Here is a 16,580-nt window from a genome sequence, read left to right on the forward strand (position 1 = left end):
AGTCTATGAGGCTTTTTAGGAGAGTTGTATTGTAAGACAGATTTGTTTACTGCACTGTATTCAGGAATCCGTTTTGAGTAATTTTGATGCGTCAGAGAAACAATGTCTACAGGACTACAGAAGTTTAGTTATCATCTCTGGGTTTCAGTTTCTCTATCATAGACTGAGGTTGTCAGAAACAACTCAGGACATATGTGATAACATAAAATACATGATGTATGAGGTGATAATTAAATATGAGTTGGTAAAAAGGCCCAAATTGCCTCTATTTAAAATCAAATCTCTTTGCATTTAAAAGCCATTGCTTAGAGTTATTTTAAAGAAAGACCAGATAAATTGTGTATGTATAATTTTACTCATATCAGGAGTTTTATGATATAAAAATTGTATATTAATCAGATGCTCATTAGCAAAGGACAGAATGAATAAATGCATGTACATCAGTAGAAAGACTACATCGGCTATGTTCATAATATCTATATGTATAAAATATGTTTGTTTTGATGTCAATTTTGTTTAAAATGTTAAAATGTCATAATATAGAAAATAAAACTAGTTATCCCTAAGAGCTGTATGTTTATGATTATTTTCTTGCTGTGTTTACAAAAAAATGTTTTACCTGTAAATGTGTTTAATGGGCTAGAGTTTGTGCATGTGTGTCCACGGAAGTGTGAGTGTGAGTGACCGTGGCTTTGTTTTTTAAATTATGGAATTAAAACAAAATGTCTGTATAGAGATTTTTGAGCTGAAAATAAGGACCACTCATTGACCGGACTCATTTTACTATTGTTAAATAAATATAATTGGGCAGGAAGGTAGAGAGGACAAAAGTAATATTTTCTGAGTTCTGGTTTTTTTTTTTTTCTCAGTCACCCCGCCTGTAAGAGATAACAGATGATAGACATACTATTATATTTGTCACTTATTCCCCAGAGACCAAGTGCTCGACACCAGGGAGCAGATGCAGAGGTGGTTATATACGGTCCAGCTCAGTCAGGAGAAGACGCTGGATCTTCCTGCAGAGAGAGCTGCTTGCAGCAAACAAGTCATGGGTTCTGGTTCAGTTACTATCATCTCTTTCTTGTTTTTCAGACTCAAATTTTAGTTTCCTTTACCTCTCATTCTTTTTTTTTTTTAACTGAAAGCATGTTACAAAGCCAAAGTAGGATATGAAATATTATACAAACTTTTATTTCAATTACATTTTTCAAGCTATTTAATTAAAATACATATATACACAGATAGCAGGGGCTACAAACAAGAGCGACTATGTGGTGGTCAGACATTTTATTTTCTTTTAAATGTCTTACCTGTACTTTTATACATTTTTTAAGTTTTCATTTTTAAAGGAAAACTTTTTTTTAAAATAATGTATCTACATAGATTTTTAGGGGGGGCATGGCATTTTTTTTTATGGAGTTATAGTCAGTTTACAATGTGTCAGTTTCGTACAGCACAGTTCTTCAGTCTTACATGAATATACACATATTCATTTTCATATTACTTTTCACTGTGAGCTACTATAAGATATTGAATATAGTTCCCTGTGTTGTACAGTGTAAACTTGTTTATCTATTTTATATACACCAGTCAGTATCTGCAAATCTCAAACTCCCAGTTTATCCCTTCCCACTCCCTCCCCCTCGGATGGACAGATATTTAAATGAATTTAAGCCAAGGGTTTGGAGACCCGCACTTTGAACTCTAGACCATTATTTGGATACTCATTTTCAGCTCTTCATCTGTCTTCAGCTTCACTTGAATATTCTCAAAGAACAGAGGAGGACATGAATGACATTAATAACATCATTGGTTGGGGAGAGTATAACAGTGGGGCAAAGAATTCAAGAAACACCAACTTATTTAAGCTAGGAGGAGGCAGATTTCAGCAACATTCACGAGAAATCGTGATCAAAAGAAACAATAAAACAACGTTCAGTTTCTGGGGAATGGGGATGGGGTGGGGTTCAGATGTGACTCTCTCTGAGTACTCTTACCAAGCGTCTTACACATCTGATCTGCGGGTGAATAGATCCTGTGGGTGCCGGTCCACCGTGGCAGAAGGACTCAAGCACAAACCACACTGCCTTTCCTGCCTCTGCGTCACTTGTGCATCCAGTAACCCTTACATTAGGTCCCGTTCATTCTTCAGAAATTCTCCTGAGTGACAGCCAGTGTCAGGGGGAACGTGGTCAGCCCTGGCGTATTTCTGCCCGTGCTCTCCAGAATATTGCTCATGCTTCCACCTTCTTTAGCTCTCTCCCTGCCCCAGTGGGCCCTGAATCACAGAATATCTCTATCCTTTGTTGACTGATACTGGACCTGAGTGGGTTAATGGGGAAGTGGGGGCGTGTTATATCCAGGAAATTGGCAAAGCAAAAGTCTTGTCAGAAGACATGGGTTATCTGGACCAATTAATTTAAGAACTGTTGTCTCAATGCTGAGGACATTAATTTATTGATATGAGATAGAAGTAGCAAAAATTATCATAAATGCAATGAGGTTGGTGTGTAAATAGCATGACTTAATTTAGATAGAAGTATGCCACAGATGGTACAGTGCTAGACAAATGTAAGTGACATTATTATCATTACCATTGATTGTTTTACACTAAACTGGATATAGTTTCAGGGAGCCAGTGTACCTCATGCAGCCCTAGCATTCTCTCTTTTCCTAGTTATTGAGATAGAGAAAGAACCAGCAGTTTAGCTGTGAAGATAGTAAGATGATGTTAACCCTCCACTCCCACCACCTCCGTTTCCTCTACCCCAACTAGGGGTTCCCAGATCTGAGTCATGGCTGCGGAGAACTGCTCTGTGTCTGCTGACTTCATGTTCCTGGGACTTTCTGGCAGGAGAGACGCGCAGCTGGGGCTCTTCGTGCTCTTCCTGCTGGTTTACGGCATCACTGTGATGGCCAACCTAGGGATGATCCTGCTGATCAAGGTGGACCCCAGACTCCACACGCCCATGTATTATTTCCTGAGCAACCTGTCCTTCTGTGACATCTGCTACTCCTCCACTGTCTCTCCCAGGATGCTGACTGATTTCCTATCGGAGCAAAAGAGGATTCCATACAATTTGTGTGCCATCCAGATGTTTTTCTTCGGAACCCTTGCAGATGTGGAATGTCTCATGTTGGCTGTCATGGCTTACGACCACTATGTAGCCATTTGCAACCCACTACTGTACACAGTCACCATGTCCAGGAGAATCTGTACCCAACTTGTGGCTGTCGCCTACATTGTAGGCTTGGTGGATTCAGCAATCCACACCTGTTTCACATTTCAATTGTCTTTCTGCCAGTCTAATATCATCAATCACTTTTTCTGTGATATCCCGCCCTTGCTAGCCCTCTCCTCCTCAGACACATCCACAAATGAGATAATGTTGTTCATTTCTAGTAGCTGTGTTGTGGGCTGCAGCATCATCACCGTCCTCCTTTCCTACAGCTACATCATCACCACCATCCTTAGAATGAGCTCGGCACAGGGGAGGCGCAAAGCCTTCTCTACGTGTGCCTCCCACTTGACGGCGGTGGCCGTGTTTCACGGCACCCTCCTGTTCATGTACTTCCGACCCAGCTCCAGTTACTCCATGGACACGGACAAAGCGGCCTCTGTTTTCTACACGGTTGTCATCCCCATGCTAAACCCGCTGATCTACAGCCTAAGGAACAAGGATGTGAAAGGTGCCCTGAAAAAAGCAATCAGCTCTGAATTATGTTCTGGGTGATACAATGTTTTCACCTTAAAGTATTTATTTTGAGATTCTGAGAGTGAAATGGCAGGTGTTTTGACACAGATTCTTATAGTCTCACCAATAGACTTTCTAGATACTTTCCATTACTTATTTTTGTGTGCCCAAACTGAGTAGGGGGGTCAGTGATTTTCTTTTTTAATCTTAATCTTTTCTCAAAACTAAGGAGGAGTAGCTATAGCTTCGTTTTGCTGTTTGGCACAGAAGGCCTGTGCACGTGTCCGCTCACCCTGTGCTTGTTCCATCACAACACTCAGAACTGCACAAGTAAGAAATAAATAAATCAGAATAAATTAAAAGCAAAACATCATGCCCCGAACTCCAGGTTCCATAAGTGCGAGGCCCCTGCTTATCTTGTTCACTAGTATTTCTCATTTGTTGTTTAAAATGCTTGACGTCAGTATGCCATTCAGAGATACTTAGTGAATAAATCTACAAGCCCCTTGCGAACTGATGCAAAAGGAAACATTGTCTATTTTTGAAATAAAATAATTCCCTTTATCCTATTTTATCCCAGAACATCCATCCTAGAGAAAATCCCTCTATGATTCTGTCTTTTGGCTTAGGCTGAATAAATACCAGCGGCAGGGATCGTTGGATGTAGGGAGCTTCTTGGATCCTCTGTTTCTCATCATTCTGCCCAAGTTACATCAGCAGGCAACCCCAGGATCAGCAGCTCAGCATTTAGATTGCACCTCACAGTCTTCGCATCAGCCTGTGGAAGTTCCTTTTCGCCCTCACTCCAGAGAACAGATACGGTGCTGCTGACACCAGCCCAGAAGCTGCACGAATGACAGTTGGAGGTTATGTACCTAGACCTTCTCTAAAAGCCACTAGAAATGAAGATTCCATCTTCTTTGGTGTGTTAAAAGCACTGTACTTATTAAAATTAAAAAAAAATGAAATGCACAACTGATACACTTTGAGTTGTATAGGAATAGTTATTAACAAAAATATATATTCAAAGGGAAAAAGAAGTCATATTTACATTCATATTCTGTTTGTGAATAATTGTATTCACTCTCTGTGTATCTGTCAAATAAATGGGAACTGTATTCTAAACACAATTTTAATAGTGGTCATTTCCTAGTAGCTGGATATCAAGTAACTTTCACTTTACGTAATTAACTCACGTTAATTGCTTATGCTGTTCTCACTGTAATAAATTAGTGATTAGTCCATTTCTGACAAACATAGCACTAGATCAGGTTGTCAAAACTACACTTTTTATTTTATGTTGTGCAAGAAAGGAACATGGAGGCAGTTTTTTCTGGTTCCAGGAGGACAGCAAAATGAGTTATACATGGATTTCAGTGTTGCTTCTTAATTATATATATGCCTTTAGACATAAAATGTGCTGAATATTATGTACTTCAAACATTATGAAAATGAAACAACACATTAAAACATGCAATTTTTAGCATGAGAAGAAATCCTGTCTTTCTGTTAACTCTCAGGTGATGTTTCTGAATAAACAGAAAAGTATCTGGAGTCCTCAAGAGAATAAACTGGTGACACAGGAAAATGGGACACAGAAGAATGTCCACATTCCAGGTCCCAGGAGAGTCCCTGGGATGCAGCCTAACAAGTGAGGGTCCTTGGCTTCATTCAGGAAATAATTCAGAGCAAGCCATAGTTGAGTAAAAGTAGATTATGTGGCTGGAGAAAGAAAATCACACATGCTTAATGGGAAAAAAAAAAGCATTTAGCATAGCAATTGAAAAATTGTTATATTTCTAAGTGAGAAAGGGAAGGAGATTTGTTTCAGAAACAAAAGAACAGGATAAAAATCATTAAGGATAAACAATAATTAGATACAATAATTTTTATTTAATAAATGCATTAATTTCAAAAAATTTATGGTAGAAATAATAACAGGTGAAATTATTAAGTGGAGGGGCCATCTGAGTTTCGTTCGATGTCTGATTTGAGTGGAGGAAGAGGGTGTAGACTATGGGTAACAATGAATCGTGCTTTACACAGCATTTTCCCTTCCTGATGTTAATCAATTTGGTGCAAGTGTGAAGAATTGAAAGTTCAGCCTTTGCCGGAGTTGTTACAACAGTCCCAGGGGAAAATACCAAACTAGAAATCTAATTAATCACGTTTGCGTAACACAGAAGTGTGAGATCAGAGGCTTTAGAAATTTAAGTCCCAAATGTCACTACATAAACATAAAATGTGATCTGTCTAAACCCATCTACGGGAGCCAAGAACAGAAACCCCTGATCATCACAGGTAGGTTTCTGAGCTGTCAAATGTAAAGAGTGAAAAATAAGGAATCAAATATTTAGAAAATTGCAAGTGAAGATTTTATTGACTTCCTTTGGTTAGTCATCTGCAACCTAGTGGCAAAAATTACATTTCTCATCAAAGCAGGGTAAGTCAGATTCATTCTGACTAGCAAATGAACAGTTTTGCTTACTTATATCTTAATCAAATTTAAGGAAAAAATGGGATTTTTAAAATCTCTGTGAAAGGGTATATGCAAATATAAGACTTTTTTTTTCTAATTTTTTAACCAGTAAAAATTGACGTATCACAATACAAATAAAAATTTGTGTAAATTCAAACCCATATGAACCATGTATCATATTTACTGAGGTCTAATACAAAATCAGACCATCGTTCATATTCCAATTCTTATATATTGACAGAGAGTCATGGTGCACATCCACACACACATGCGCACACACGCAGAAGCTTATATCAAAGATGTGTTCATTACTCCAGTTCCCCTCTCTGTGTTTTTAATGAACAAGTCAGGTTAAAATCCTAAAGGGCTGTAAATGCATTGGTTAAATTCTGTTGTTTCCACTTGTTTTTAGCATTTCTTTTTATCTGGTCAAGAGACATGTCCTTTGGCACCAGAGCACTCTTGAATGTAAGTAATGATCATTTGGCCATGCAGTAAAATAGTAGTAGAGAAAATTTCACTAAAATATAGCTAATGTCTCAGTAAAACATTAAAACGTAGACCAAAAACAGTAATACCATATTGTTCATTATTTTTAAACCAGAGATAAGTTCATTGTGTTTTTAATATACAGTAATAAATAAATTATGATTCTTAAGAATTGAGTAAGGATATGAATTTTTATGTTTAATTGGGGATATATATTTTTAAAATATGAGGCTGAATATTCCAGCTTTGTCTTTAATTTAGGTATTACTTTTATATTATATTTGACCTGTAATGAGCTTTCAGTTATGATTCATGGCTGAGATAAAGCAGTGACGTTTCACACAATCCACACACATCATGGATGACATTCAAATTTAGAGGCAAGCATTCTCAAAATCCTATCCCAGACACTAACTCTTTCCAGTTAAATAGCAATGAAATTTGTATGGGCAATTTTCTGAGAATAAAGTATTTAATGTACTGAGATAAATTATATCTGACTTACAGATTATATTTTGTGTCAAAAAGAGAAAAAACTTGGATCTATCATTTTCTTGATCATTTCTGGAGCATTTTTAGAAGGAAAATAAAGAAGAATGGATGGGGGAAATTGCTCTTCCTTGAATGAATTCCTTCTCTTAGGAATTAGCAATCACCCTGTGATCAAAGTGACTCTATTTACCACCTTTCTACTTGTTTATCTCATTATTCTTGTTGCAAATCTTGGGATGATCATTTTAATAAGAATGGACTCCCAGCTTCACGTGCCAATGTACTTTTTCCTCAGCCACCTCTCCTTCAGTGACCTCTGCTATTCCACAGCAATTGGACCCAAGATGCTGGTGGACCTATTTGCCAAGAACAAATCCATCCCCTTCCTTGGCTGTGCTCTGCAGTTCTTGGTCTTCTGTACCTTTGCAGATTCTGAGTGTCTCCTGCTGGCAGTGATGGCCTATGACCGGTACAAGGCCATCAGCAACCCCCTGCTCTACACAGTCAGCATGTCCAGCAGAGTGTGCTCCCTGCTCGTGGCGGGGGTGTACCTGGTGGGGATGGCGGATGCTTTGATACACACGACGTTAGCCTTCCGCTTATGTTTCTGTGGCTCAAATGAGATTAACCATTTCTTCTGTGATTTACCTCCTCTCTTCCTCCTTTCCTGTTCAGATGCACAGGTCAATGAGTTAGTGATATTCACCGTTTTTGGCTTCATTGAACTGAGCACCATTTCAGGAGTCCTTGCCTCTTACTGTCATATTATCCTATCAGTGGTGAAGATCCACTCAGCTGAGGGGAGGCGCAAAGCTTTCTCCACCTGCACCTCCCACCTAACTGCTGTGGCCATTTTCCAGGGGACTCTGCTCTTCACGTATTTCCGGCCGAGCTCCTCCTACTCTCTGGATCAAGACAAAATGACCTCACTCTTTTACACCCTTGTGATTCCCATGTTAAACCCTCTGATTTACAGCCTACGGAACAAGGATGTGAAAGAGGCTTTGAAGAAACTTAAAAATAAAAAGTGGTTCCACTGAAAATTTATATGTATATGTTTTTCCCCCAGTCTTACACTGTAATTCACGGAAATCAAAACTGCTTCCACTACCGTGGTGTGATCCAGTAACTAGGCCCTGTTCCAGCCATGTCAAAATGTGTCATTCCCGAGAGGCCATGTGCTTCATTTTATGTCTTAATTTATAGTTGATACTCATTATTTATGGAAATGTTTTGGAGTCTTGGTTTCCCAAAATTGTTTTTCTTCAATTTTCATATGTGCATTCATTAATTTTTCTGAAAGTAATTGAGTATTTTCTAAGGTCTTGTTGCACTTCTATGTGCTCTGTATTTCATGGGGAGTCCATCTGTTTTTATACTAATTAACCTTGTTATCCAACAGAAGTGACAAATATTAATTATTCTAGCGGTATAGCCTGTGGCAGACTGGAAACATCAGAGTAGGCCAGACCAAAAAAACTTACAAAACTGTCTTAGGCTGTGCACAAAACATTAAAAAAAAAAAACAAAAACACCAAAACTCAGTCTTCCTTCCCCAGCACTGACTGAGTCAATAGGACAGTGAAGACAGAGTGAGAATTCTGGCTGAACAACCACCAGCTGGACCTTTCACAGAGATTCCCGGCAGGAAATCCACCCACCCACAGAGGGGCTGAAAGAAATCTAGGCATTATGATTTGGCCATTGTCTAAAACATCAGTTTTAGATTCCACACATAAGTGATATCATGTGATATTTGTCTTTCTCTGTCTGACTTATTTCACTTGGAATGATAATCTCTAGATCCATCCATGTTGCTACAAATGCCTTTATTTCATTGCTTTTTATGGCTGAGTAATATTCCCATATATGCCACATCCTCTTTATCCAGTCATCTGTCGATGGACATTTAGGCTGCTTCTATGTGTTGGCTATTGTAAATAGTGCTGCTAAGAACATTGAGATGCATGTGTCTTTTCAAGTCAGAATTTTCTCCAGCTATATGTCCAGGGGTGGGATTGCTGGCTCATATGGTAAGTCTCATTTCAGTTTCTTAAGGACACTCTATACTATTCTCCATAGTGGCTGCACCAGTTCACACTCCAGCCACCAGCAGTGTAGGAGGGCTCCCTTCTCACCACACCCTCTCCAGAATTTAGTATTATTTGTAGGCTTTTGAATGATGGCCATTCTGACTGGTGCGAGGTGGTGCCTCATTGTGGTTTTGACTTGCATTTCTCCAATAGTTAATGATGTGGTGCATCCTTCATGTGCCTATTAGCCATCTGTGCGTCTTCTCTGGAGAAATGTCTTTTTAGACTTTCTGCCCATTTTTTGACTGAGCTGTTTGTTGTTTGTTTTTTTGTTTGTTTTGTTCTGATATTGAGCTGTCTGAGCTGTCTGTACATTTATTAGTGAACTCTATAATATAGTGGAAATAAGAAACATTAGTTAACTAATCTTACTAATAATTATAATAAACTAAATCACCAAAACAAAAAATCAGGATACTCTCAATGGACGCAAAAGGTCTCCATTTAGAGTGCAGAGAAGAAAAGATTCTTTGGAATTCAGCTTCAGATCTAAATGATGAATAGAGATGCAATGGATGGTGAGGAGAAGAAGGGGTTCTAGATAAAGAGGGTGTAAACTAGAGATCGGAGGGAAATCCCATCATAGAGGACACGAAGTCCAAGATGAGGAGAAAAGAGCAAACTGGAGGCACCTGATGAAGTACGTCTTTGTCTGAAACTCTCACTGTCACTTCCATTCTGCTCTCCTTCCCTTCTTTCTCCTTCTCAGTCCTGATTAAATGTCCCTTATTGTGAATTACACATAATACTCTCCTCACAGCATTATTTTATCTCTCACTCAGTTGATTAAACCATTGCTTCAGTGTGAGACTTGGCACATTCTTTGCTCAAGGACTGAGTGTTCATATTTCTGTCATCCCAGTACTTACGTCATGTCTGGGATGCAAATGGGAAAAAATAAGTAAATAATAAAAATCAACATACCAAATAACATTTTTGAATACACAACAGATGTCACTGAAACCATAATTAAATGAATTTATGACACGTGCCTGTATGTACATATATATACATATGTGTGTGTGTGTGTGTGTATACTTAATAGTTAATAGAAAGTACACACAAGGGTTGTAGATAGTAAGGTAATGCATCTATAAAGATATTTATGTTTATTACTCATAAAGTGAAAATTATCCATCTGCATACTTTCCTGATGTGCTCTGCTTCATCTGGCTTTGTCAGGTTTTTTCTGATGACAAAGCATGTAAACACGGACATGGACGTATAAATGAAGGACCGTGCAAGACTCAGTGACATCCTTATTACCCATTAGAATTTCACCTCTTTAGTGATTTTAAGCACCCTGTGTGAAATTGTGTCAGAATGGATGTAAAACCCAAGACACTTCTTGCTACTGATGTTGGCATTTATGGGAAACAAGTGACAATTAGGGGTAAATACAGGGTTGGGAAAAATTATGGGGAATACCTCTTTTAAAAATATGCTAAGATTTTCCATCTGCATCATCTTTCATCAGTTTACCCATAGTCTTGTTAGTATTTCTTAATAGCTCAGTATGGCAGAAAAAAGAGTTTGAAATATATTAAAGTCCAAAAAATCATACAACTTTCATGGAATATTTAATTAAGTTATTATTCCTTATGTTAGGGAAAAATGCCTAGCTTAGAGAACAGAGATGTTTTTAGCAACTCATAGGTGCTCCTTTTCTTGTTTCCTGCAACAGGAAGACACGGTAAACCTAATTTTCCTTGGCAGCATTAACGTGCACTAAACGTGTATGACAACAGCTCATGCCTCAGGGCCACACAGCCATTTTCTAGAAGAAGGCATTCCTAAGTACAGCTGCCTTGGTGGTATCATATTTACATGAACCAGTGATACCAGGAAGTCCATACACATAGAGATTTTTTTTCACTTGTTTTTCTCTAACATCTTAAAACCCACCTTATGTCTCCCTTTCATAGTTAAAGCCATTCTCATTAACACGCAAACCTTTTGGGAAGTAATTTACTATCCAATGTTCAGTAATATATTGCTCCTCATTTTCTGGATTTGATGGGGGTGGGAGTTAGACTAAATGGTCCCGAGGGGCATCCATGCTTATGAAGTTATGTTTGGATCCAAACCAAATAGTGTAGCTTGAGGAAGTTCGGCATCCCTGGAGACAGGGACACATCTGAAGGAAAAGTGAGTCAGGAAAGGAATCAGAGGATGGGGACCAAGGATATCACTGCCTCCTTCAAATATGCCGTAGAAGTAGAGAATGGAAGTAAAACTCTTAATTACAACAAATATGTAATTTTCTTATGTGTACCTGATGGATAATTACTAGCAACTTCTTAGTGGCTTGAAAATTGCCCCAACATCTCCCTCAGGAATGCATTTGATAGTTCAGTACTGGGACCATGACTCAAAGAACAGCAACACATTATGAAAAGGCAGTAACAGTTGTCACTAAAATCACTTCTCCCAAAATCATAAATATATTAATTTCATTGAGTTTTGCCTGAAGATTATTCTAGCTTTATAGAAAGCAAGAGGCAACTGCATAACAGCACACAACAAAAAGTCAACAAAAATAGCTTCAAAAATCTAAGTCCCTGTTTACTCTAGGCCAGGTTTCAGAAGAAACAGGAGACCACCCGGAGTACTGGAGTGCCTAAACCCAGCATGTCTTGTACATCTTACTTTTCTTGTTTGTTTGCACAAGTTTGGCATTTCTGTGACGACTAGGTGCATTAAGACTCAAGATGTATGGCTGATATGTGATTATTGCACATTTTTGGGGAAAACGTTTATCAACTGCAGGCATTTAAGGAACACGTGTCACCTGCACTTACAAGTTTACAGCCGTGATTCACACACGTGCTAAAATATTGCTCAATAAATGGACAGGGCAGATATTATTTCCTATACTGCCAGGTTGCACGATGACAAAGAGCCCCGATTTCCTTATTTTCTATATGATTTCTGAAACTGGGCAATGCAGCCTCCCCCTCCATACGTCATTCTTCACACCAAGGCTAACTGTGTGCAAGTGTCCAGGTGACATAAATGAAACAGATCACCTCCCGATGAGACTCCCTTCCTCTTGGCTCCCCTCTGCCATCCGTCGCGTTGGGACCCCACGCTGGCTTAGAAATGGGACTTGGGTGGCCTCTCAGTCCTCTCGGAAGTCTAGGCATCTACAGGTTCCTGATTTTGTGTGTCTTCAGTTGTTACTTTAACATAAACATAGTCCAACATCCTATAAGAACATTTAAGGGAGTTATCTTTTAAGACAAATTTGTTTCAATAAAGTCAGTAAAGCTTAATGTCTAGGAGACCCTGGAATTTTACTTATCATCTGTGGGTCTCAATTTCTATCTCAAAAACAAGATCATTAGAGACAATTCAGGACATCTATGATTATATACATATATATAACACATGATAGCATGTGGTCATAATTTGATAAACATCGTATTGTATGAAACATCATACGGTGAAAAGGCCAAAATTGCATTTGTTTAGGTAAATCTCTTTTCTTTTAAAGGTCATTTATGGAATTTATTTTAAAGATATGATAAATTATGTAAGTATAATTTTACTCACATCAGCATTTTATGATACGAAGTATTGCATATAAACCAATGGCCTTTGGCGGGTATGCTTAATACTTATTTATATGCACAAAGCATATTTATTCTGACATCATTTTGTTTAAAAATTAAAAATGCAAAAATATAGATAACAGAATATGGTTACCCATAGGCATTGTGATTCAGGACTTTTTTTTTTTTTTTTTTGCTCTATTTACAAAAATCTTTTCTTTGTGAATATGCTTAATAGGAAAGAGTTTGTATATGTGGGACTCTGTCCGTGTGTTAAAGTGAGTGGGTGTGGCTTTTTGTTGTTGTTGTAAATTATAGAATTAAAAACAAAGTGCCTATATGTAGTTTGGTGAAGGGACGTAAGGAATGCTGGTTTACTGGAGACACTTTACTATTGCTAAATACGTAGACTACTGGGCAAAAAAACAGAGAGAAACAAAATACAAGAAAAAAAAAGTAAAGGACTATTTTCATTCTCAATCACCTTACGTGCATGAGTATCAGATGATAAACCACATTATTATTTTTGTCACTTATTCCTGAGAGACAAAGTTTTCAACTCCGGGGGACCAGATGCAGAGAGGGTTATAAAACCCAGGTCAGTCCGGAGACGAGGCCAGATCCTCCTGCAGATGGAACCACGTGTAACAGACACGGTCTGGACTGGGAACTGGTATCCCTGGCTGTTTCTCTGATTTGTAATTTAGATGCCATTAGTTCTTTTATCCTTTTTTTCAGCTGAAAGCATGTTGTAAAACTAAAGAGGTTGTGAAACATTATACAAACCTTTATTTTAATTATATTCGTTAATCTATTTATTTAAATACACACCTATATAGGTAACAAGGAATATAGTGAAATGCACGTGTGGATTGTAGAGGTGGTTGGCATTTTTACTGTTTGAAATCTTTTACCTGTATTTCTATATAGTTCGTAAAATGTTTTCATTTTTACAGGAATTTTTTTCAATTATGTGTTTACAGGGACAGATATTTAAAAGAGGTTAAGCCAAGGGTGTAGAGAGCTGCACGTTGGTCACTGGACTGTTATTCAGATTTTCATTTCCAGTCCCTCAGCTACCTTCTCTTCCCACAGAGCAGAGGAGGTCACGTACGATACAATATATGATACGCTTGCTTTGGATTAAAATATAAGAGTGGGTCCCAGAATCCAAATGACCTCCCAAGAACCACCCATTCTTTTAAATTAAAAGGAGGCAGATTTCAGAGATACCAAGGCGAAATTGGGTTTAATGAAAACAGTAAACCTATTACATTACTAGGGATTGGAACAAAAGCAAAGTCAAACACAAAGCTTTCTGAGTTTGGGGGGCTGTGGGCTTAAGATTGCTTTTACATTGTGCTTTATACACCTGATCACGTGGATTCAGCAGATTAAGGCAGAGTGACTCACTCTCCCTTTTTTTCCTCTTTCTTACCAGCATCCCCACAGTTAGGTCCCAAACGGTCTTCATAATCTCCCTGAAAACAGCAAACACCAAAGCCAGCATGATGGGCTCTGGCACACGCCTGCCTGTGCACTCCAAAGTGTAGGCACTGTGGAGACCCTTCCACCTTACTATCCAACAACTGCCGCCCTCCGCACCCCAGTGGGTCCTGGATGACATATATCTCTATCCTATGCTGACTGAGGCTCTGTTGGTTCAGAGGGGCTCACAGGGAAGAGGGGAATGTTACATCCAGCAACCTGCCAGAGCTCTGTCTGCACAGTTTTAGATGATGAGGAGATAACAAAGGAATATATTCAATACTATGTCTCTTATGCACTTATGTTTTTCTATATACAAGATATAATAACATTTCTGAGAAAAACAAAACAAAACACAACTAGCATCAATCTTGTCAGAAGGCTTGGTTTATCTGGACCAACTAATAGTAAGAACTTATTTCCTTGACTCTGAGGACATCAATATCTTAATATTACACAAAAATAGGAAGAATTATCTTAAATACATTGTAGACTGGTATGGAAACAGCGGGATATTATTTAGATGAAATTGTGTTAGAAAAAACGTATGGTGTTAGACAAATGCATGTGACATTATGATCATTTTATCAATTTATTTTAAATTGGATGTATTTCCCAAAGAGCCAGCTAACCTCAGGCAGTCCTAGCATTATTTATCTCTTTTCTTTTTATTTTTAACATTTTTTATTGAGTTATAGTCATTTTACAATGTTGTATCAAATTCCAGTGTAGAGCACAATTTTTAAGTTATACATGAACATATATATATATATATAGTCACATTTTTTCTCTGTGAGCTACCATAAGATCTTGTATATATTTCCCTGTGCTGTACAGTATAATCTTGTTTAACAAGATAATAGACTTATCTCTTTTCTAATTACAGAAATGTAGAAAGGACTAGCAGTTTCACTCTGAAGATAGTAAGATGATGTTAACCCTCCACTCCACTGCCTCCGTTTCCTCTACCCCAACTAGGGGTTCCCAGATCTGAGTCATGGCTGCGGAGAACTGCTCTGTGACTGCTGACTTCATGTTCCTGGGACTTTCTGGCAGGAGAGATGTGCAGCTGGGGCTCTTCGTGCTCTTCCTGCTGGTTTACGGCATCACTGTGATGGCCAACCTAGGGATGATCCTGCTGATCAAGGTGGACCCCAGACTCCACACGCCCATGTATTATTTCCTGAGCAACCTGTCCTTCTGTGACATCTGCTACTCCTCCACTGTCTCTCCCAGGATGCTGACTGATTTCCTATCGGAGCAAAAGAGGATTCCATACAATTTGTGTGCCATCCAGATGTTTTTCTTCGGAACCCTTGCAGATGTGGAATGTCTCATGTTGGCTGTCATGGCTTATGACCGCTATGTAGCCATTTGCAACCCACTACTGTACACAGTCACCATGTCCAGGAGATTCTGCACCCAGCTAATATCCATTGTCTACGTGGAAGGCTTGGTGGATTCGGCAATCCACACCTGTTTAACATTTCAATTGTCTTTCTGCCAGTCTAATATCATCAATCACTTTTTCTGTGATATCCCGCCCTTGCTAGCCCTCTCCTCCTCAGACACATCCACAAATGAGATAATGTTGTTCATTTCTAGTAGCTGTGTTGTGGGCTGCAGCATCATCACCGTCCTCCTTTCCTACAGCTACATCATCACCACCATCCTTAGAATGAGCTCGGCACAGGGGAGGCGCAAAGCCTTCTCTACGTGTGCCTCCCACTTGACGGCGGTGGCCGTGTTTCACGGCACCCTCCTGTTCATGTACTTCCGACCCAGCTCCAGTTACTCCATGGACACGGACAAAGCGGCCTCTGTTTTCTACACGGTTGTCATCCCCATGCTAAACCCGCTGATCTACAGCCTAAGGAACAAGGATGTGAAAGGTGCCCTGAAAAAAGCAATCAGATCTAAATTATGTTCTGGGTGATACAATGTTTTCACCCAAAAGTGCTTAAAGATCCTGAGATCTGAAGTTCACGTGCTTTGATACAGATGCAGTCTCACCAGTACAACCTTCTGGATGTGCCCCATTACTTACCCTTGTGTGTAAAGCGAGTGGTGAAAGGGTTTTTACTGATCTTACTGCTCTCTCCAAGCTAATGAAGCGTAGTAACACGTTCACTGTGCTGTTTTGCAGAGAGTGTCTTTCTGTTTCTTTTTTCCCTGTTCCTGGTTAGTCCTGTGAGATGTCCTGGGCAGAACAACCCCTCCACCTGCCACTTCAACTTACTCTCCTTAAATCTCCAGGTTTAATAAACTTGTTCAGCCAGAAGGGAGGTCA

General features: G+C 38.9%; 3 protein-coding genes across 3 annotated transcripts; all 3 read left to right on the top strand.

Annotated features, from left to right (window-relative positions):
- The first annotated feature begins 2,795 nt into the window (after positions 1–2,795).
- Positions 2,796–3,734, top strand: LOC105076721 (olfactory receptor-like protein OLF2). Its single transcript, XM_010964984.2, has one exon. The coding sequence runs from the start codon at positions 2,796–2,798 to the stop codon at positions 3,732–3,734; it is 939 nt and encodes a 312-aa protein (XP_010963286.2).
- Positions 3,735–7,259: 3,525 nt separating this feature from the next.
- Positions 7,260–8,195, top strand: LOC105076397 (olfactory receptor-like protein OLF2). The gene has a single exon (XM_010964496.2). It carries the CDS (start codon positions 7,260–7,262, stop codon positions 8,193–8,195), a length of 936 nt encoding a protein of 311 aa, XP_010962798.2.
- A 7,001-nt stretch (positions 8,196–15,196) lies between these two features.
- LOC105076723 (olfactory receptor 5W2-like) lies at positions 15,197–16,226 on the top strand. Its single transcript, XM_010964985.2, has one exon. The coding sequence runs from the start codon at positions 15,288–15,290 to the stop codon at positions 16,224–16,226; it is 939 nt and encodes a 312-aa protein (XP_010963287.2). The 5' UTR covers positions 15,197–15,287.
- Positions 16,227–16,580: the final 354 nt, after the last annotated feature.

The sequence above is a fragment of the Camelus bactrianus genome, chromosome 10 (genome assembly GCF_048773025.1).
Source record: "Camelus bactrianus isolate YW-2024 breed Bactrian camel chromosome 10, ASM4877302v1, whole genome shotgun sequence".
Lineage (NCBI taxonomy): Eukaryota > Metazoa > Chordata > Mammalia > Artiodactyla > Camelidae > Camelus > Camelus bactrianus.